Genomic DNA, 22,731 nt, shown 5'->3' on the forward strand with positions numbered 1-22,731 from the left:
AACAGTTGGAAACATGCTCCCCATTCTTCTAGACAATAACAAGTTGTGCACCATGATGGACTAAAAGGTGCTTAGTTTAGCAGACTAAGTCAACTAATGTTTCAACTGTTGCAATAACCTCTGATACATGTTCCTCTATATCTGTCATCCCTGTGGCTGTCAAACAGAAAAACACCTCTGCCTTTCCCCTCAAATGATATTTGACTGCAGTCTCTCAGAAGAAAGACAGGAAACAAGCAAAATAGGAATGATGAAGCTCCTGCTTTTCCTCTCCAATTTTTTCCCCTTTTGTATAATATTTTCACAGGAAAGTCTTGGCAGAAAACAACTATTACTTTTAAACAGTTCTAAGTGGATGGGTTCATTGCTTTAACTGGATCACAAGGATTAGAATCGCTGACTGTAACCACTTCCTGTATTAAATCCAACCACTGCTTCCACTTGGCTGCTACATGACTTCTTTCTCACCACTTTTTTTTTTTTTTTTTAATTGAATGGCTTTAGTAAAAATATGTTTTAAAACCTCAAACAAACAAAAAATGAAACAAACAAAAAACCCCAAAGCAATCTAATTACACATGGCTACATATCCCTTTAGGTAAATTTTCCACAAAATTATTAGCTTTCTTTAAAATAAGGTGTTACCCAAATAAAACTGGAGTGTTTTCTCTTTTTAAAGTATTAATATATTTAACTAATTTTGAGGTAACTGTTACATTTTTTTTCCTTATAATCACACCTAGCTCATACTGTCTGTCTTAGGGCTCAATGGAGTAACAAACTTTATCTTTCAACTGCAATTATAACAAAGTGAGCAAAGTAGAGCTGCCAAGAGGATCAGTGCCTGTCAGCAGAACAATGATTTTGAGGCATTTTTTGAGCATTCAAGCACAGGTTTACTGTAGTCTGTCAAAAACATCAACAGTACACGATCCTTTAGTTTAAGACGTCCAATTCTATAATTAAACTTTACAATATGGACTCATAGCAGTTCCAAAACACACAGGGACAGTATAAAACCACAACCTAGACACAACTAGGAAAAATATACAAAAATTAATAAATTTAATTATTTCAAAAAACTTAAAGAAAATATGTGGACTTGCTTGTGTTAAGGATAGATCAACAGCATAAACAAATAATTATACTTGTACCTTTAAATTAGATTGCACAGTTTAGACACTAAGTCACTAACATTCATCGACGGTTTGTAATAAGACATCATTTATAAATATAACTTCCAGCCTTACTATAAATTCATTTTCCTTAAAAGGATATGCTTTTAGATGCACGTTGCCACATTTTTTTGTGTGATCACTGACCATTAAAATACAAAAAGTTGCAGAAACACTTTTGACAGCAAAAACTTAAGCCTGTGAGATGCTGGTGTGATTAAAAATTACAACACTGATTTTAAAAGGACAAGCACACAGTTGACTACTGAGCTTTAAAAAGAGAAGAGTACTGAGCTCCTCATCACAAGCATCATTAGCTTTAAAATTTATCGGCAGAAAAATAGAATTTCACCAACTACACAATTTCTTTTCTATGCAATAGCTTATATTCAGACAACCTGAACCGAAGACCAGGTAATACTTATGATGTGTGGAGGGTCCCCATCCTATTGCCTCTAAAAAGTAACATATATGCCAACTTAATTCCTAGCCACCCAGCAAAATCTTGGTAGCAATCTAAAATACAAATAGCCATAATTTATAAATATGAGAATAAACCACTTCCAATTCCTTTATCAATCTCACTCCAGCATTATAATATTCAAAAATAATACTTTGTATATAACATACTGATATTTCAGATAGATCGCAGGTTTGACATCGTAAAATGTATCAGAAATAGATGTAGCAGTAAAAGACAACAAGAAAGTAATTTGTGAAACGTATCCTACAGTAATTTTTCCTGCCACAATCCCTTCTGTTATACTTCAGCAATTCATCACCACCGTACATCATCCCAGCTTTTGGTATCAGTTACGTCATCAAGGAATTTGGTTCTTTTTTAATCTTGTTACCAGTGGGATGAGGCCAGCTTTCCATCTGTTTTTCAATCACTTACTGTCCTGAATATACTAATGTTTTGCCAATACATCTCCCTTTTTCCACAGATACACATTACTACATCTTCACTGATATCATTAGACATTATAGCAAGATAAAAGCTTACTCATATTGCAGTTGTACCTTCATATTCCTTTGTAGAACTCCTCATAATCTATGTAATCACTAGCACTAGGATCTCAGATCAGGGTACTGATGAAGATAATTTGCGTTCACTTGTAACATGAAATTCTCCTCTGAAGTTTTGCAATGAAGAACTGTATCCAGGTCTTTCAAATACTCACAAAGTACACTATCAATTTGCATTTCCTAAATAAAACTAAGTGCTGAGGGATTCCAGGGGAACTGCAACTGTATTTAAAGTCTCTTACTAACAGATCGGTAACTAAAACCTAGCTCAGGTGAATAAAACTAATACCTGTTCTTTTAGAACAACTTTTTAGGTAGACAGTAACAAGCCTTTTTTCCCTGATCCGGTTCCTTTTGTTTGGCAACTATAACATTTACAGAATTGCAGTCACAAATGACATGGTAGGATACATTTGGTATGATCCAGCTGAGTTCAGAGATCTAATTGGTCCAGATAGATGACAGAGGGTAAAAAAAATTGTCAGACCTCAGTGTTATTGCTTAGATCAAAACACAGGGCCGTATGCAGTGTATGAGGTAGCGCAACACTACATCGATGAACAGGAGAAGCAGTCACACTAAAACCTATTTCTTGTGAATTTCCCAGTATTTGGAAGCCATCATGCCCTCACTGCTGCGATAGCTAGATGAAAACTAGGACATTTGATCCCACTTTGATTGGACCACAGTCTGGAAATGAAGACTGCTCCAGGAGATACCCTCCAGTTCTGGGCCCACAGTATTTCCCTTCAGAGCCTAAGAGTCAATGTCCTGTCAGTGGCATTGCCAAAGACAACATGAACTGCATCTAATGATACATAGAAGACACAGTGGATGTTTGGTCCAGCATTGCAAGCTATGAAGTACTACTGATATCCCTTGAACTTCATAGCAATAGCTCTGCATTAATTTATTGACAGTACAAAACCGTGTATTAACTGAAGCATTGAAATTCAATAGTTTGGGGTCAGGTAAAATTCTAGATAGAACACAGGGCTTGATGTTACTGATCTGTGCTGTTTCTTGAAGCCAATAAAAAGTAGAAACCTAGCCAAAGACTAATGTATAGACAGTAATGGGAAGTCTAAATGATATGGAGCTCCCTTCACTCATAGGACCACGAAAATTATTTCAGAAAATATAAAGAAATTTGCTAATTTGTTCTGTTCATGAGAAGAAACAGCCCAAAGATAAATCATTCCAGCCTGACTAGTCCCATGTCGTGAGACTTTCCAATTGTCTAATATTCCTTTACTGAGTCTGCTCTTCTGTAGGAAAGATGGGGGAACAGTAAGGAGGGTAGAAACCTTTTTAAGGTCTCACATCCCTTGAGCCAACCACAGTCACAGCTGTCAGTCAGTGTACTGTTGAAGCTTGACTGCTATGTCTGGCTACTGAAGCCACTACAGGCAGCCTTCCTGAACAAAGCATGTTAAAAGGTGATTGCTTTTCTTTCCCCTCCCTAAAAGCTATAAGGTTTCTCCCTCACAACTCTAACCATAAGCTCAAAGAGATCTATAGAGCTTTAAGAGAACTATGAGATCTTCACAGACCATCAGTCATGAAGATGATTTTGAGCTGCTTTTTACTCCCTAAAAAATATTTCTATAACTCATCAGGTCCAACTCTGTGTAGGGATGTGAAGAGGGAGGGTTTATTGTTGACTTCAACTGAGCCTACTTACATAGCATGACATTCAAACACTTTGAATGCTATAACTATCCACGTTATAAAAAGTTTTTAAAGATCTGTGAATATTTCTAGAGATCATAACCATACTCAAATATTCAATAGCTGTATACTAGCATACATATAAGTGTGGGTGTAGATAAATATATATTGGCATTTAAACTTTGAGATTACAACAGCTGGAGAAGTTTCAAAAACATTACTTTCATATTTGAGGATATTAAACGTGAAACATTTGACTTTCACATTTTACTGTATGTCTCTTTTGTACTACCTAAAAGTAGTACTTAAACTAGGTCAAAACTATTTAAGAAACACTGTAAAATGTTGGTTTTATTGTTAATACTTACCACAATAGGAGACTTGTACATATATGTACATAAATCCTGTGCTCTGTTACCACTGGAAAAAATCTATCATCACTAAACAGGGCTTATGTGGTTACACAGTATTAAAGAGATTTAAAATGATAGGCAATGAAATAAACCATTGCAGAGGGAAAGAGAAGATTAAAATTTTCCTAAGAAAGGAAAATATAAAAGTTGATTCAGAATCACATTTAAAAACATCTTCCACTCTGAGTAAGACTGAATTTCAAGAATGATCCAAAACCACGTACTCAATCTGCCCACACTGCATAGATTATGCATATTTATTTATAATGTGTAGTTAGTATTCATCAGGAGCACGTTTACATGACAGGACACTTACCTGATACAACTTCCTGAACAAGAAGATTGAAAAAATAAACAAAAGACTGGAATTTAGCCACGAGAAGGCTAGTGGATAGCGCACTACCCAGCTTCCAAAGTAGCCTACAGATTTTTCTTCTTTGTTATTTGTTTCGCAATATTTTGGGGACACAAAAAACATCAACATCCTACTTATGAATGGCAATTCAGCATGTGACTATCCAAAAATCATATCCTTGATACTTCATATTGAAATACATTCTAGAAGCAAATAGTGAGAATTGGCATTATCACAGTCAAACTCGGGTTTGATGCACATTTGGGTTAAAATGTAAATCTCTCAGCATTTGTTGCTCTGGCTGGGCAAATATATTGTTCTAATTAAGGATCAGGCTTATTAATTCTATTTTCAGGTTTTTATTTGGTTCAAAAAAGGAAAAGTATTTATCTCTTTTTTTTTATACAGTAGATGGTGAGAATCATAGACATCTGCTTACATTAGATTCTTTTGTATTGATAGACTGTTCAATTTTATTTTACCAACATTCCTTATTAAGCTCACTCATTTGACATGGTTTGGGATATATGACACCTATCTATTAGCGTATATACATATATAAAAAAATTCTTACCAAGATGACTTGGAAAAGAACTGGAAAAAGATGGGAAAATATTTCTTCCACAAGGCTGTAAAAACATATTTTAAGATTGGTTTAAGAAAAGAAGAAATGAATTATTATTTAACACACAAAACTCACAAAAAGTAGACAATACTGAAGAGAGGTTACCCAAAATAATTTAGTTAGTCTTCCGAATTTCAAAATCGGACACAAACCAGCATGTATAGAGTTGTATGAAGAATATTCTCAAAAACCAGTAATACTTTACAGCAATGCAGCCTTTTCTATTCTTAGAACCCAAAATATTTTTATTAGTAAAGCATATGTTTCTCTCACAAACACTACAATGACATACAAACTACATGGTCACACAGTTTTTCCTGTATCATACCGTCTTATTTGAAGAATTAGTCTTCCTTTTTCTTATACACTATCCTAAATGCCAAACCCAACTCCGAACACCGAATTGGGTGTTTCAAAGATTTTTCTCTTGTATCTTTCTGATATTACTCAAGTGTTTCATAAACAGTAGGTAGGTTTTAGCCTTGTGATACAGCTATAAGACAAGACTGTATTATGAAGTCTGTGTAATACATGCAGAACTCAAGCACATCTGAAAGTGCTGAGAATGTCCACTACGGATGTTTACTCAACATGAGGCAGATGCTTTTATACAATTTTTCGGGGAACTCAGCATTGAACATACAACAAAATTGTAAGTAGTATGTCAGTTAAAAACACAAAGATTTATATTTGTCTATGAATAAACAGGAGTTATATTTGATTAAAATAAGCATTTCATTTCATGTTTGAAGCTTCACTGTATAATGCCCTATACTGGCTTCCAGTATAACAACAATCAGATTAATTCTTTTTTGTAAACTATTCATTAAAAACAACCCAGATGTTCCTAAAATTACATGTTTCCATTTAAAAGTTTTTATTCATGTCCAGTGAGAAAGAGAAGCTATTACTTGTATGGATAGTGTGAGCTGAAGAACTAGACTGTGACCTGAAGCATCTAAAAGGAATTGCACATTCTCTTCCACCAGCTTAATGAGAAAACCAAGAGGGCTAAACATTCAAAGGTCATAAAAATCATTAAATGCTTCACTTAATGTCACCCATCAGAGCCCTGGTTGTTCAAGTCTGCTGAAATCATGTTATGTAAAGGAAATATAAGGTAATAAGGAATGAAAGGCAGGCTAACAGAACAGCCACATCTATAAAGAGCTTAGAAGTCAGATATATACATTAAATATAAATAAGAATTTCCTATTTTGTATTGTTTTCTTATTTCCCTAATCCTTACATTCAACTAAATGTAACAATGATGACCATATAGAATCTACATGAAGTTGAGATGGGAGCAGGGGCTTAGCACAAGATTTATTACACTGTACAACCCTGGCATATGAGCCTACAGACAAGTAAAACACATCCACTGAATTGGTAAAAACATAAAATAATATAATTGTATGCACCTATATTAATATGTTTAATGTAGCTAAGTAACAGCCTTGTCCAACCAAGTGCGTTTAATGTTTCTTGCATACAGAAATGTGTAAAAGCACAAGATAAACCCAACAGATAAGGTTAATACATTCTGAGAGAGAGTTTATATAAGGAAAGAAACTCATTATTTTTAAGTTAAGAAGCCTGAATTTAAGGACAATTTCTGTTCCTATAAAGTGATGGAAAAGATAGCCATATGCAATGGAAATCCCAACAAGTTTCTTACCGAGGTCAGGAGAACTGGAAAGCCATTCTCCTCAGTGCCAGCTAACAACCCTCAAATAGCCAGTTATGGCACCTTGGACACAGCCAGGTTGTGAGAGAGTCCAAGGACTGCAGATAAGGAGACTTATTATATTTGAAGTTCATTTTCTATGGCCAAATCTACTAGTTAAATTAAAAGCTTAGACCATGCCTGTAAAAAAGAATTTTGCTGATGTGGGTACAACAACCCTGGATGTAAAAAAAGGTCATTTAAACACCACACACTCCCCAAAAGAGCAACTGCTGTAAAAGCAATCATTTGACAAAACGAGGTTTTGCCGGCACAAACCTTCTTATGCTTAGGGCATATTGGAATTACTTACCCCAGCAAAAGCTGCTTACTTTGCTACATAAGCAGCATTTAAACTGAGAACACATTGGGACTAAAATACCATCAAATACCAAGAACAGCTAAGTAATCCTAGGTTAGGCAAAACCTAGAAAAAACGCTTGTGGTAAAGAGTAGTGTTTGAAAGCAATTGGTTCATAATCTACAAGCAGTCCCAATTGTTACAGAGTAACAAAGTCAGCTATGCTTTCTGCTGAGATAAGCTAAGATGAAACTATAGCAAGTATGGCTATTCTGAAAGTTGACTCGCAAACCTTTGTGATTCAAAAAAGAAAGAGCTGCAGCCTTTAAAGAAAGTTATACATGTAACACAGCTGAAGCATAAAGTCACATAAAGCAACGTAAATCTGATTTATCCCAAATTGCATATATGTGCAGGAGAGTGACATTATCACGTTCTACATTGCTCTCTTACAGTTCTACAAAGGAAATGCCTTAAAGCAGGTAAAAGAGGAGTTTAGCTATTGAATTTACTTCATAGAATGATCCTATGCTAATTTAAAAGTAGTTTGGTTCTTTTTAGACGTTTATAAAATTTATATTTAAATAGGTCCTATCAAGTTTGGAAAACATAAAGAGTTATAATCATACATGTAAACAAATCATAATTATAAATATCAAGTACTCACATTGTCTTCTTATCTAAATCTACATCCAAATAAATAACACTAGCTCAAAATAACCGGTCACTTAATTTTATAAGGACTTGCCATCAGTACAATCTGAATTTTTAACACTTTAATGATTTTCAGAATGAGATTACGCTTTTGCCTTCAAAAACTATGCAAGATCCGTTTTTCTGAGACATCCTAAATTGCCTTCCTGCAAAATGCAAACCTGCTGCAGAACACTGAACACAAACCAAAGGCTTTTGATACAGGTGTGATCCTGTAAGAAAGCCAGGCAGCCACTTTGAAGTAAGAGTCTGAACAACAGGACTTGTGATTTAGAGTCTAAGCTTTCCATCCCAGCACTTACATCCAAAAGAAAGTACCTTACACCAGAGTGTGAATTTATGCTGCCTTGTATTTGCTAATCACAGGAGTAATTCTGGTACACCCTAATGAAGGCAGCCTTGAGGAGAGAGCAGAAGACTAATTCCTTTCTTATTTGGTATCAAGAATATCTGTAATGATTCTCTATACAAAATACTTTGTCTGATGAAAGTGAGATGGGATATTTCAGTTGCATCGGTTCAAACTAGGTATTATATGAAGTTACAAAAAGAAACAGTGAAATCAACAGAACTACTGATCTTGTGTCACTAACAAAGCAATTTAATGATGTCACTATTTTATTCCTTTAATTAAAATTGTCTAACAATTTTATATTCTTATTTAGCTTTTTTAACTAAACTTCTCTGGTAAATTCTCTGCTCTAATAAAAAATCATAAATTCTCCATGTCCAAATTGCCATTTTCCTCCTTTATAGAAAGGTTAGAAAGAGTTCTGAGTTCTGAATAGAAAAGTCAGTAGGTTATACTTACAGTAGCAGCTGGTCCCTAAATAAAGGAAACAGGGCAAATTCTCCTGTAAAAATACAGCGCACTGAATTTACTAAAACACTGAGATTCGTGCTCTTAAGTTAGTTCAAGAGTCCACGTATTATCGTACAGCCGTAAGTTTTGATAAAAAAGCCACAGACTGCTACACTTGGAGTTAACACTTTTCACTCCTCATTGCATAGCACAGATACCCTTTCCTAGAAGGACAGCAATGCAACAGACAAGACAATAAAAACAGGTGCTAACACACAATTTTATTTTGATCCCTGACAAATGACTTCAGAATTAATGCTCATTTCACCACTGCTGTTCATTACTGTATTTTTAGTTCGAATCATACACACAAAAAAAAGACCCAAACCCACAAGTACGCAAATGTTAGTACTATCAAATTGAAAAGCTGCAGTAAAGGCTAGAAAACACACACAAAATGGCCAACATATCTGTGACTTCATGCCATTTTGGCAGCACTGAAAGATGCAAAGTTGGTGGAGACAGTCAGTTGGAAACTCCTCAACCTCAACCAGCAAGTAAACTCAGGGATATGAGTTTCTAAATTGGAACAGCCTCTTAGGGCCATTGCTACCTTCAGTAAATTAGAGAAAACTTCAGATAAATTTACTCTCTTTGGGTGAATCCCAAATAATGAAAACTCATCACTGAACCAGAAAGTCTTAGTAATCGTACTGCCACACCTTGATACCACTCCCTTCAGTAGCTGTTCAAAGACAATGATCTTGCTATTGATTTTAAGAAACATTATACCAAGGCACAATTTACAATGGTATCTACCATAAAATACACCAGGGAGAAGATCTATCAACCTTATCTTTAGGGGTTCCAATTATTTTGAAGCCAGTTTTCTCAAAAAGGTTTATTTTTCAATTCCAGTTCCTAAGCTTTCTCAGTAACTGTAGTTTATATTTCAAATGACACAGAGGGCAAGAAGGAAGACAGAACTTTTGGCCTTTTTGCAGGATAGATGTTGGATATAGAAGAATTAGATTTTTATTTTATGCTCTACTTTTTGTAGTAGAGAGAAAAAAGAGATAAACACAACAATAAAGGTCTGTATGTATTAATAAAAGAGATACCTCACTATTATTTGATGATTATATTTTAAATTCTTTCACAAGTGTGTAATTAATATCGAACAGGGGAAACCTAACAAGGAACAGCTGAATGCTATTCACAAAAACAAGGGAACAAGATCTGAGAATTAAAATAAATTTACAGCTCCACTGTAAGAAAAATATCTGAAGCACAATATTTCTTCTTTCAAATATCTTTAGCATTTGCTACAACTGTCAAAGTATTTGAAAGCCAAGGAAAAAGTACAATGTGAAGATTTGTATTAAATGTACTGATCCATAACAGTTCTGTTTTTATCATGTATCAGCAGTTGAATTGTTAATAACCTCCAGTAATTATGTGGCAAAATTAAAGGGGTTTACTTTCAGTTCCAGCCTAAGCCCAAAAACTGTCTGTGGCACATATTTATTGGAAAGGTGTCAATGCAATCCCAGTTAATTTGCCAGCCGTCTCAGCAAGCCTACTGAGGGAGAACAGTTCATATTTTCAATTCCTGTTCAGTTCTCAACTTCAAAATTCATGTTTTTATAGCAATATTTGTCTTTTGGTATGTCTAAACCAAAAGATACTGTGTTTCACCAATTTCCCATTATTTCCTACAATTTTACCCTTGCCTGTTCACAAGTAGTAGAGAATACCTAATCGACAATCCTAAAATAAAATGTCCCTTTTTCTTAATATAAAATCATAATACAATTTTTTTTCCCAGTCAGCCAGGAGTAATTGTAAGGCGACATTAAAATTTTACATATATATATATATTATATATATATTATATATATATTATATGATATAAAACAAGAAAGACTATGATCAAAAGCTTGACCAGCACTAAGGTTTATAGTCATAAATAAAATGGTTTGAATCTCTCTGAAAAGTTGCAGCCTCTGCAACTCTGCTCTGCACATTCGGTGGCAACATAAAACCTCTGGCTTACTGGAATTATATCACTTTCCTGCTTTTTAGGGTGTAAAAATGTCTGTCTCACTTTTGAAAATAAATTACATGCAGTTTGGCTCCTTAAAAAAAATATATATTTTTTTAAACTGTATTTCTTTCCCTTAAATACTAAGTCCTCAGGGATATTTTGCTTGAAAAATTTATATTAATCTTTCCATTATGTGTTATCTTCATGGTCTCTTGACACCTATGCATTGATGCTCCCTCCTAGCTTTGAAAAAATAATTGATTTAGTCTAAAACATTAAAAATACATATTCAAGCCCTTTTCAGTAGTATCCTATTTTCTTACTTGCTGAGTTTATAAAACATTTTCATTCACTCTGATATCAAGGATTTGAGATCTAAGCTCCTAGTGTTCCAATTTACCCTGTTGATTACATTCTAGAAAGGACAGATTCATTCTCCAAATGGACTATCTGCGAAGTACTGAGATCTGTAACATAAAGTAATATGTCGGGCTATTCCTCATTGACCAGTACCATCAGAATAAAAAAAAGCAACCTTCCTCCTGAGATTAGATATATATATATTTTTTTTTTTTTCACACACACACAGAGCCTAGCTTTCTGCATATAATAAATTTAGTTGGTTCCACTGTAGGCCACAAAAATACTCCAATATTGCCAGTGATAAAACCTACACACCACAGTTTATTTTGTTTTGTTCAGTAACATGCTTCAATATAGATACATGGCTGATAATTTTTTTTATTCCACCTATCTCTAAGAAACCAAAATAAGAAAACTATGCATAAATTAACAGTAACTGTAGTTTTGATGAATTCAGTTTTCCATTATGATTTTACAGATTATTTTTTTCCCTCTCATTGTGCATAACAGTCAAATCTGTATTCTGAGTTCTACATGATTGTTACTAGAAATTAGAATTTACCAGAGAACAAAAATTCTATTTAGGGACAATTTTCAAAATTTAAGGTGAATCTATACTACAATTTGCAAAGATACTCAAAATTATTCTATTCACACTGTCTTAACATATTTTAACATTAGTTTTATTTCACTCTGAAAGAAAGCATTTTCAGGAAAACTGAACTGTATTAATGTGTCCCGTCTCAGAGGAAATAACTGAATGATTGTCCTTTCTGCTAAAGGCTGACTTACAAGACTCATTTCCAAATCCCTTATCAGTTTGATTCAAAGTAAGTACCCCAGTTACAAGGATCAGCTGAGCCAAACCATGTCAATCATCCATTCCAAATGTTGGCATTTCACTGACGTAAATGTACGTTTTAGTTTAACAACATTTCATTGAGATACATTAAGTTTCAAAATGTTATAATATTGTCTAGAATGAATCAATAGCTGGTTAGACGAGATACTTCAACCCTATCTCGGGTACTTTTCCTAACCCTTATTTTTTCCTCTTTTTTTTTAGGTTTTGCATATTTATAACTTTAAATGGAAGTCTGAGAATTCAGACCTAAGTAGCTACAGTTTCTTAAATGTAAAATCATTGTCTCCTAAATAATTTTAACTGATTTGATGTATGACAAAGCTTCAGGCAATTCTGAAAAAAACTTTTAGTTATACACTCATAGTCATACGATTTAGTTTTAGGTATTCCTGCAAGAAGCAGGAACTTGGACTTGATGATGCTTATGGGTCCCTTCTAACTTGACATATTCTATGATATGAAAAACCCAACAGTATGTCAAGCAACATTTTCTTGCTTCTGGCCTTACATAACCAAGCACTCTCTTGCCTGAGAGTGTTCATACAAAACTATTTGCACAAGCAAGGATTGCAATTAGTATTTTTTTACATCAACCAGGACCTTTGGTTATTATTTTCATCCCTAAAAAATTATAAACACAATCTGTTCAAATAAAGAACGAGAGTGAGAAAGTACTTCATTCGCCATCAAAATCAACACTCTACCAGTAACCTTGGAACATTTCCAGGACAGCAAAGCACTCACTTTACACCTCAGACTTCCAACACTTTTTTATCCAGATAACGTTAATGAAAGCTTCTGAACCCATATGGCTTTTTGAAAGGTGACCTGTAAGGTGGAAACATAAACGCATCTCTCTGCTAAATTACTGACCTATGCTTTCAATGAACTAAATCAGGAAGGTAAAGTAGGCCTTACACCTTCTACCCAACTCATTGCAGACTCGTCTCTTTTTACACTTCCTGTAGAGTGTGACACAGCAAGAAGCAAGAAAGCAGTATAAAGGACATCGTGTAGGTTTGGAGCCTGCTCTAAAATACAGTTCATGGTATTTTAAATTCTTCTACAAACTTTCCCCCCGCCCCATCCCTAAAAAAAACCCAAACTCATACTGAATTTAAAATACAAAAAAGAAATTAACCCTCTGTACTGATAAAGAGATGGCTGAGCAGGGACAAATGGAAGTGAGTGGGTGAGATAAAAGCAAAAGACGTAATTCATATGCCACAGATCGCTTCTTCAGGCAGTCAACTAACATTGATCCCAAGTGTTTTCAATTCCTACACAATTTCATTCTACTACATGACAAAAGGGCTGTCACAATCTCTGAAGAACAGCAGAGGTTTGAAAGAGAGATGCAACAGAATGCCGGCAAGCCTTCCACAAAGCAAGACCTTTTCTTCACAGAAACACTTGTAATCAAGCATCTCTTGGATAATTTAAAAATAATTAAAGAATATGTGAAGGAGAAAAGAGCCATTAAACCAAACTTAAGTTGGGATTCAACAATGGGATTAAAATCTGAATTGAAAATGAAGATAACATTTCAGATTCTAATCTGTGTAGAGACTGCAAATAACCAGGAACAGACTGTGTTCACCCAAGAGTTCTAAAGCAACTAGAGAAGAAAATAGTTCTTAACTGTAGTGTATACCTCACTTAAAACTCTCTGCTTCCATATAAGAGATTTAAAAGACGGAAAAAGTGATGTTATCGGATACTAACTTTTGAGAAAGGTCCGATGGGGGATGAAAATCTGGGTATTGCACACATTCTTAGCTGAACATGCGAGTAGAAGCTATTCTGAAGAACAGAACTGGTGGGCACACAAAGCAAGAATGAAGACATTCATTTTAAAAGAATGAAATGTCAAATACATGACAGATCTTTGAAGAAGTCAATAAGCATGTGACTAAAAGAGAGACGGTTGATACAGTGTTCTTAAGTCTTGCTAAACTTATAAGGACCCCTCCTAAAAGCTCTTAAAAAATAGGGGCAGGACTATTCAGGTTGCTAAAATACAGCTAAAGGAGACAATATGACAGAAATTTATGAAGTACTGTGTGCTTCTTTTTTACTGTAGGAACTTGGTGTTAAATTAAGTGGCAAGTGCCAGATTAAACAAAGAAATCCGAAGAAGAGCCCTAATGATGATAAATCTTCATACACAGGTGATTATGCTATAGAATAACTAATATTATGACAAATATCTTTTTGAATCCATGTAATTGAAATTAAATTACTCATCAATAGCTACTAGTTACAGAACACCAGGTCTTCTTATATGGCTTCTGAAAAAAAAATCACAGAGGGGCTAAGAAAGTCTGCAGAAAGTATTGCCACTCGCTTGCCTTCTTACAGTCTTCTCCAGGCACCTACTGTTCAGCACAAGACAATAGATTGGATGACAGTTTAGATTTGCCTCACGCTGAACAAAGGATTTGTGGCAAACTGAATTCAGTGAAGTCTACAACTCCAACTGTAGCACCGTAACCAGCTGAACCTTCCTCATTACCTGATCATTTTTTATTTGCTCCTTGTATTCACTACGGCAAAAATTCACTACTAAAAGCAAAAATACCCAAGAAAGAATGGTATTTTCTCTTTCTGCTTAATGCTTTACATAAAAAGAGTAAATATGTGAACCTTACAATATGACATTTTTCAATATTTGACCTAAGAGTAACATCAAATAGCAGCCTTACATTTTTAAAACTCAAGACATTCAGCAACTGATCAGCAACACTGAAGAAGAAACAAAATTACAGGTATAAGGTTAATAGCTAATTTCTTTACTAAAGGGAAACTTCTATAAAATGTAGCACAAAGGAGTTGTGTTTTACATTAGAAACAGTGATTAGTATTAGAGTCAGTACATGACTAGACTGCGAGAGATCACTCAAAATAATGAACTCTAACCATTGCCTTTAATATGAATTATAATGATGTGTGACTTGGCAACAATGTTATTAGCTGACACACAACATTTCAAGAGTCTATTTCTGGGCAAATACTAAACCAAATAATAGGAATAGCAAAAATCATACTAATTCTTTGCTGATTTATGTTAGCATGATTTCTCTGACAAGAAAATCAGGGAGCTTACAGCTCAATTTGCATAGATGCAAAATTAGTGCAATCAGAATCAGGTTCGAAATCTAAATAAATATTCTCCAAAGTTCTAATAAAACTGTACGATCCTCTGACAATTTCAATCCATCTGCATTGTGATTTTCTCACTAGTGTTGTACACCTCACGCATGTAATTCCACTGTTCAGTTCAGCTGGACTAGGCCCCATAAGCTTACCTGTTATAAGAACTACTACATATTATTTTATTCAATTCATTACAGAAAACAAGAAAACACATAAAACCAGAGAAGTAATTGAGAAGCAAGTAGGTCTACCTTTTTAAAGGGAGCACGTCAACCTTAAACTTGAAAATTAAAATGACTAATGAGCAGAACAAAGTGTTTTTAAAGCAATTAATACAAGCCCACATTAATCAATTCACCAGGAAAGGAAAGCACTGAAGTGCCTGCCCTCTGGTATAACAGCACAGAAACTACAGCAGGTTCAAAGATAATCTATGCACAATGCTGACAAGTGTTTGTGAACCGAATCACAGTTCTACCAACACAAACAAATTAAAGGCACCACACTGAACTCCAAAGAGTTCGGGTTTTTTTTTTCCACTGCTCGTTTTGTGTGTGTGTGTGTGTGTGTGTGTGTGTGTGTGTGTGTTTGTTTTGTTGTTGGGATTTTTTTAAACCATTTCAGAAAATACTAAAAAGTAAACAAATGCTAAGGTAGAACATTATGATGTATAAGAGGAGGATTAATCTATTACTAACACTGACACCAAAATGTGCCTTTAATGGTCTATAATAGATAATGCACTGGTACAAACAGTAGTGTAAATGAAGTTTGAAAATTAAACCATTCTTGAATTATTCCAAAGGCATTGTGATAAAGAGCTACTTCAATTAGTCAAGACAATCTGCTGCGGTGTACAAGGTCAATCCATCTATCAGCTTCACAGGTACTACATCTGTGGCTTTTATAAGCTGCACAGTTTTTGTTGCTCTTAGAACCTTCCTATCTTGTTTTCTGCTGCCTCTTCTCCTTTTCTAGGACAGTGCCTAATGTCTGTCTGGGAAATTTACAGTAAGGACAGGAGGTGAAGAAGGTTCCTTAATTTGCTCCCCTGTGCTTCAAACCACATAAATCTAAGAAGGGTCACACCATCAGTTTTTAGATTATTTTATTTTCTCCCTCAGGTAATGACCTAAATAACAGAATATTGGAATGTGTCCCACTCTCATGATTATTATCTATGGCAATATCTGACACTCCCCTCACCACCATTCTATTTCCTTTGCTGTCTCACTTCCTTGCAACCAAAAAATGTCTATTTTAGCAACCCATAAAAAATTAAGACTCCATAGTTTCAAGTATTTAGCTTTCAGACATATTAGTGTTATCAAATGCTGTAAGTTTCTGACAAAAGATAAGTCAAGCAGCTGCATAAAAGAGAACACACCAAATATATTGCTACATTTCATAACCTCATCTACGAGATCAAAAGCCAAGTTAAGTATCAAGATCCAGTATAAGTATCCTGGAGTAGCACAGTATAAAATACTAAAATAGTGAACCTTACGAGCAGATAACCAATACACCATATTAATAAAAACTAAGAAACTCACATCAACTACTCCTCATTACTAGAAAAGTCTACCAATCTGATCATTATAAACTACAACAAAACCACATACAAGACTCCTAGCAGGAAACAAAAAAACCCCCAATCCTTAACAAATAGCTTGTGTGACTTTCTATTTGTAAATATAATCTATAAATTAAGTTGATAAACAAAGGAAAAGGTATCTCATGACAGTGCGCTTCTTGAATAAAGACTTGATCAGATCTCACCCTGCAGCAGACATTTGCTCCCATTGTGAGAAGTTCAGTTCCTCCAACAACTCCTTACACAAGTATAAACCACCAATAATAATTAACAAAGGCAAAAAAACTCCAATGCAAATTTCCAGCAGTCCAGAGATCAATCATTAACTGAAGCTACATGTTTCCTTAGCATCAGTGATTTCTTTAAAAAACAAACAAACAAAACATCATCGGTCTCAAAACAGCTAAAGATGAACTCTACTATAAATTCTCACACTGGTTTTAATGTCCACCATTTTTCTTATCATAAAACATCAAAAATTATCAAAGAAAAAAGGCAATAGGCATTCAGGGGAGCCATAACATCTTCCTATTAACACTCTTAAAGCCAGACTATTGGCTTTTAGCCACATATAAAAATTGGCAACTGATGAATAAATTCTGCTCAAAGCTTTTCCTTCCAATATCTGCTATTCTCTTAGTAAACAAACTCTAAGTGAGGTTGTATCAGACAGCACTTGTTGCATGATGTAAAAACGAGTACATAAGAGAAACACCTTACTCATTTATACTCTAATCCATTAAGGTGAAAACAAACGAGAAAATGATCATCCTTCTCAAACCTAGATTTTCTTCCCTTCTTCCTGTGGATGCTCATGTGATCAGATATCCAAATTCTTTATGTGCTCATAGAAACACACTAAGGGTTTTTGGGTTGTTTTGTTTGTTTTTGTTATTGTTATGGGTTGGCTTTTTTGTTTGTTTGTGGTGTTTTTTCTTTGTTGTTTTGGGTTTTTGTTGTTGGTTGTTTGTTTTTTTACAGCTACATGTACACATGCTGGAACTTATGTTTGTGAGAGATCTAGTTCTGCAGCACATTAATGGGATATCACTAGATTTCTCCACTGTTAAATTGAAAAGCAATAGAGCAGAAAAGCTCCCATAGCACAGAACGTTAAAAGTGACCCCAACAGTGGAGCAGTGGCAAATACTACAAGGTATATTTTTGTATTCTTACAAAATATTAACTGTTAAAGGCATTCACAATACATATCGTACATTGGCAGTATTTTATCATAAGTTTATTTTTAAAATATTATTATATTTTAATATCTGTGCCTCTGCTGTGTAGAACAAATTACCTGTAACAGAAAAAGGTGGCAAAAAACAGTAAAAAGGAGATCAAGTGTTTTTCCTCTGATATCACAAATTAGCTGATTTACAGTATCAGCTATGAAAAAAATGAAACAAAAGACTGGAGTGCATCTGTCTTCTTTCAAGTGCTAAAATCAGAATTGCTCAAATGCTGACGCCTCACACAAGAGAAGACTGAGAGGATGGGAAGAAGAAAGATAAGCATGAGATACAAGAAAAAAGGTGGGATTAAAGAAGAGAGAGAACAAATTAGGTTAACATGTCTGAAAACAGGCTATCATATGGAAAAGCTAAACAAAACAGTAGCCCTCACTCTCCTCTTGATTCACTCTTTTTTTTCAAAGTACAGTTAATAATAATAGCTATTTTTGAAAGATGTGGAAACAATAAGGTAAATACTAATTTAATATTTTTTCATTTTACGGTCTTCTTGCTACCATCATTTTTATTCATTTAAAGTCACAGGAGAAAGCATCCATCTTTGAAAGCCAGGCATTAGGGACAAACTGGAAGCTTGGAGGAGCCACAGAGACTCAATGAAAAGTGACTTACATCAGTACTAAAATATAGTAGAGTTTTTCCTCAAACAATAAATTTAATCCAGTGTTATTTACTTTCCAGCACAACAATTGCAAATAACGAAAGGGGCAAAAGAGGGCATGCGTCTTGAGTAATTTTGAGTTCCATGCATACCAATTAATTAGCCATCAAACCAAAACAAAATCAATCATGATCTAGTGTTCGCTATAACACATATCTGGATCCCATTTTGTTCACTAGCAGTTTGTTGTGCAAATAAAACATATAATTCATCTCTCTCATACTTTTGATGCATCAGCTACTTCCAGCTAAAGTTACTGGAAAGTTAAAAAGCCAGGAAGAATAAAGACCAAGAGACCTGATTAAACTCTGCTCCTTCAAAAAATCTAGCCAAACATTATTTACTGAAAGTAGAAGATTAGGACTAGTAAGACTTGTCAGAAACAGAACAATGCGTTAGTATCTGGAATCTAGTAGCCCATCCTTAAATAACAGTACCAAACACACTGGTATTTAAAAATATTAATAGTTCATTGCATATCCACAGCTGCCTTTTAGCAACATTAAGAAAAGAATTGCTGTCTGCTGTAGAAGACCATAAGGATGAGTGGGCATCCACAACCTATCTACATTGAGCATAAGCGCAACTACATGCAATTCTTCAAAGACAATTCATTAGGCAGAGGAAAAGTGCTGCTATAATATCCAGTATTCTAGTTACACTAATATTTCCTATAACTCTTAAAGTACTAGAATATCTGTAGGTTAATTCTAAAAAATATAAAGCTGTACTACTTATTTGTATAACACATAAAATCCTGCAGTAGCATAAAGAGCTTCTATACAATAAAAATAGAATTCAGTACATTTGCCATATTGAAACCATTTAAAATCTCAAGCCACCTGATTTCTAGTTCATTGTTAGCCTACATAGTATATTAAAGTACTGCTCACAGTAGCATCATAAAAGATTAAAAGAGCATGTTTTCATCTTTTGTAATAAAAACAGTAGGTAAACAAGTTATATTTCCTTCCCTTTCTTTTTTTCTTGTGCTCATTTCAATCAATGAAAGCACAGCATTATGGTACACAGCAACTCCTTAGCCATAACACTATCAGACACCACGAACAGACAATGGTCAGTGCAAGAACAACCCAATTTTCTGGGCACATACCTGTGTGCGCACAGGTATGTGACAGAGATGCTTCCTTATTATTATTAACAAATGCAGTATAAGTTCTATGCCTTTTTTTTTTTAAGGTCAATCACGGCCTAAACTTTGGAACAAGAAGAGATATTGGTATACTTTTAAACATAGTGAGTGTACCTACATCAAAGATTAAAATCTGTATTTAGGAACTTAAAAGGGTAGCTATTTTTGCACAAAAACTGAACAGCTTTAAAGTGAAATTACAGGTCTAAGCCTTTTACAAACACATCACCTTTGTCCTAGTACAAATATGCTTAGCTGGACAACAGTTTTGATAATGTTTTGCTATTAATTTCTTAAAGTTTTTAATCATAATTTTAAAGTTAAAGTCTGTTAAAGTTAAAGTTCTGTCTCTAGTGTTTCACTGGCTAAATCCATATTAAAATAACCACGATCATATAAAGTTGGCACAAAAGATGTAAGATTGTGTTCTCTAGGATTTTCTAAATATCTTAAATCACATTTTCTAAATATCTTACATACCCTAAGTAGTATGATAGCGCAATTTAAGTTACTATTAATTTCTAATGGAAAAATTTAATTGGAACAGAAAAAAATCCAGAAGAACAGAGAATGAGCAGTTGTATCACCTCACAGAAGCAGGGCTGTGTTCAGTCAGGGCCACCAACAGTTTCAGAGCATACAGTGGTACGGGGTCTGGAGCCATCAGGATGTGCTCATACCTGAAAGGGAAGGGGGAAAAGGAGTAGCAAAAGTGAAAAAAGACAAGACATGTGTTAAGAAGTTGATATTAAAAAATACATTATTTCCCATTTCCAAAATTTATAATAACCACAATGGAAATGTAATGCTGTTTGCAACTATACAAAACAATAAACAAGACTTACTTAGAAACACTATTTTAAAAGCAGCAGATTAACTTTAAAAGAAGCGTTAATAAAAGAACACAATTTTCTAGAGAGAGATACACAATTATAAAATATGTATCAACATATATGTTTAGAAAACATACATTAATATAATTTGTATTTATAAAATGCATACAATATATGTTTATAAAACATGCATTTTTACTATATGAATGTGATTTACTTATTAATCTACATTATATATTTTATATATAAAAATCTAATCTTCAAGTGACTAGTAGAAACTGAACCTCAAAATATTAGGCAGAAGATTTACTAGGTGCTCAGTAAGAACATCAACCAACTTATATATAATTAAAACTTATATTTGGTTTACGTAATGATTTTTCTCAAAATGAAATAGTTTACTTACAGAACAATCACATTGTGCTTTATGATTTATTTCAAATTTTTGAAAAAAAAAAAAACCACACCACATTGCTTTAACAACAACATACGTCCATTATCCAAGAAATATGGAACAGAAAAAGAAAAAAATACTTTAATGCAATGTTTATCAAGAGCTATAGCAGTGAAGATAAAACTACATGAAAAACACCTATGAAAAAACTCAAAATATCACCTTATGAAAATCTTGGTAAGGGAAAACAGATTGCTGAAAACCAAAACAGACCTTGCTGTTGTTGCTAACATTGCGGTAATGCTCACCCAACATAGAGTTTATTTTTATTTTATTTAAATCAAAATGTATCTGGAGGGCAATAGAGATACAATGATAGAAGAGAGAAAGATGTAAGCACAAAAACCCCAGACTTACCCATGTCAAAACACCATCTTTTATTTACAAATAGTGCTGTTCTAAACATGTGGAAGTAATAGAATTGGAAGCATAAATCTCTTCATTTGTAAAAGAAAAACCATAAAGAATTAATCAAGTACAAATGAAGGGATGATTTGTAGGAAAATGTGGTAGGTTATCATGTTTTGTGCAACAAAACGTTTCCACTACTTTGTGTTCTGAAGGAGGGAATGGAACCAAGTAAATCACCAAGAATTTTACTTCACATCTTGAGATCTCTAGTGCTGCCTGAACTGAGCAATCTGGATCCCTTCCCACCACCCGGGTGTTGGCATGTACCCTACTGAGCGCCAGTTCTTCACTGGAAGGAAGATGCCCCTCTCCTCAGGCACCACACCTCAGTACCCCAGTTTACACAAGAGGGAAATCTAGGAGGAGATTAAGTGCTTTGCAGCCAAGTCTCTGATGTGGACAACTAAGAAAAGGAGGGTGATGCACACCAGCTCTCCATTCTTGATCCCTCCCGGGGGCTAACATTCCCACAAAAGCACACAGCCTATGGGCAATGTGTCATAGCTACTACATACTAGCTTGAATGTGCTGCCATAGAGTTGCAAACCACACTAGAGAATCTACACAATTAACCAATTGGCTTCATGTCTTCAGTGATTGAAGTATCTCCTTTGCAAATAACAGATTCCAGTTCTTTAAAGAAAATTATTTCTCATTGGTGATTAAAAAGTCCCTTTCTTCACAAAAGAAGAAAACACTATATATTAGTAGACACTGGTCCTGGAAGCCCTTCATGCAAGCAATATGTATTCCTACCAAACATAATGAACTATTTGCATTTGCTACAAAGAACACCACATTTTAAACCCAGATGTCCCTCCCTTCCATACTCAACAGCTCTCAGCTCTTAAAAAGTAGAATCAAAAGGGGTTGAAATAACCACTTCCACTCACAGACAGTGTGTCTACTCTCCTCTTCTGACTGTCCACCAGCTGAGTCACACCCTGACCCATCCTTTATCCAACAACAGAAAGACTGAACAAGACCAGCAAACACCTCTTCAGCCTCCAAATACAAGCTACTTGTCTCTTCACTTTCTATCTCAGAGTTTCAAGAGCTCTTCTTCTTGGGACAGAGCTTTACATTATTGTTATGACTAGATTACACTGAATCTTAAACCTCACTTCTCT

The 22,731-nt window shown here is 34.5% G+C and overlaps 1 protein-coding gene across 10 annotated transcripts in view; it reads right to left on the minus strand.

Moving 5' to 3' along the window:
• Window positions 1–22,731, minus strand: part of ULK4 (unc-51 like kinase 4) — a 240,114-nt gene that overhangs the window by 120,679 nt on the left and 96,704 nt on the right. For all 10 annotated transcript variants that reach the window (XM_065051789.1, XM_065051784.1, XM_065051781.1 and 7 more), the window contains 2 exons: window positions 20,491–20,583; window positions 5,218–5,272 (listed from right to left, as the gene is read on the minus strand). In XM_065051789.1, the coding sequence (XP_064907861.1) occupies window positions 5,218–5,272; window positions 20,491–20,583 (148 nt within the window). The remainder of the gene's footprint in view (window positions 1–5,217; window positions 5,273–20,490; window positions 20,584–22,731) is intronic.

Source organism: Columba livia, chromosome 2, assembly GCF_036013475.1.
Source record: "Columba livia isolate bColLiv1 breed racing homer chromosome 2, bColLiv1.pat.W.v2, whole genome shotgun sequence".
In the NCBI taxonomy this organism is placed as follows: domain Eukaryota; kingdom Metazoa; phylum Chordata; class Aves; order Columbiformes; family Columbidae; genus Columba; species Columba livia.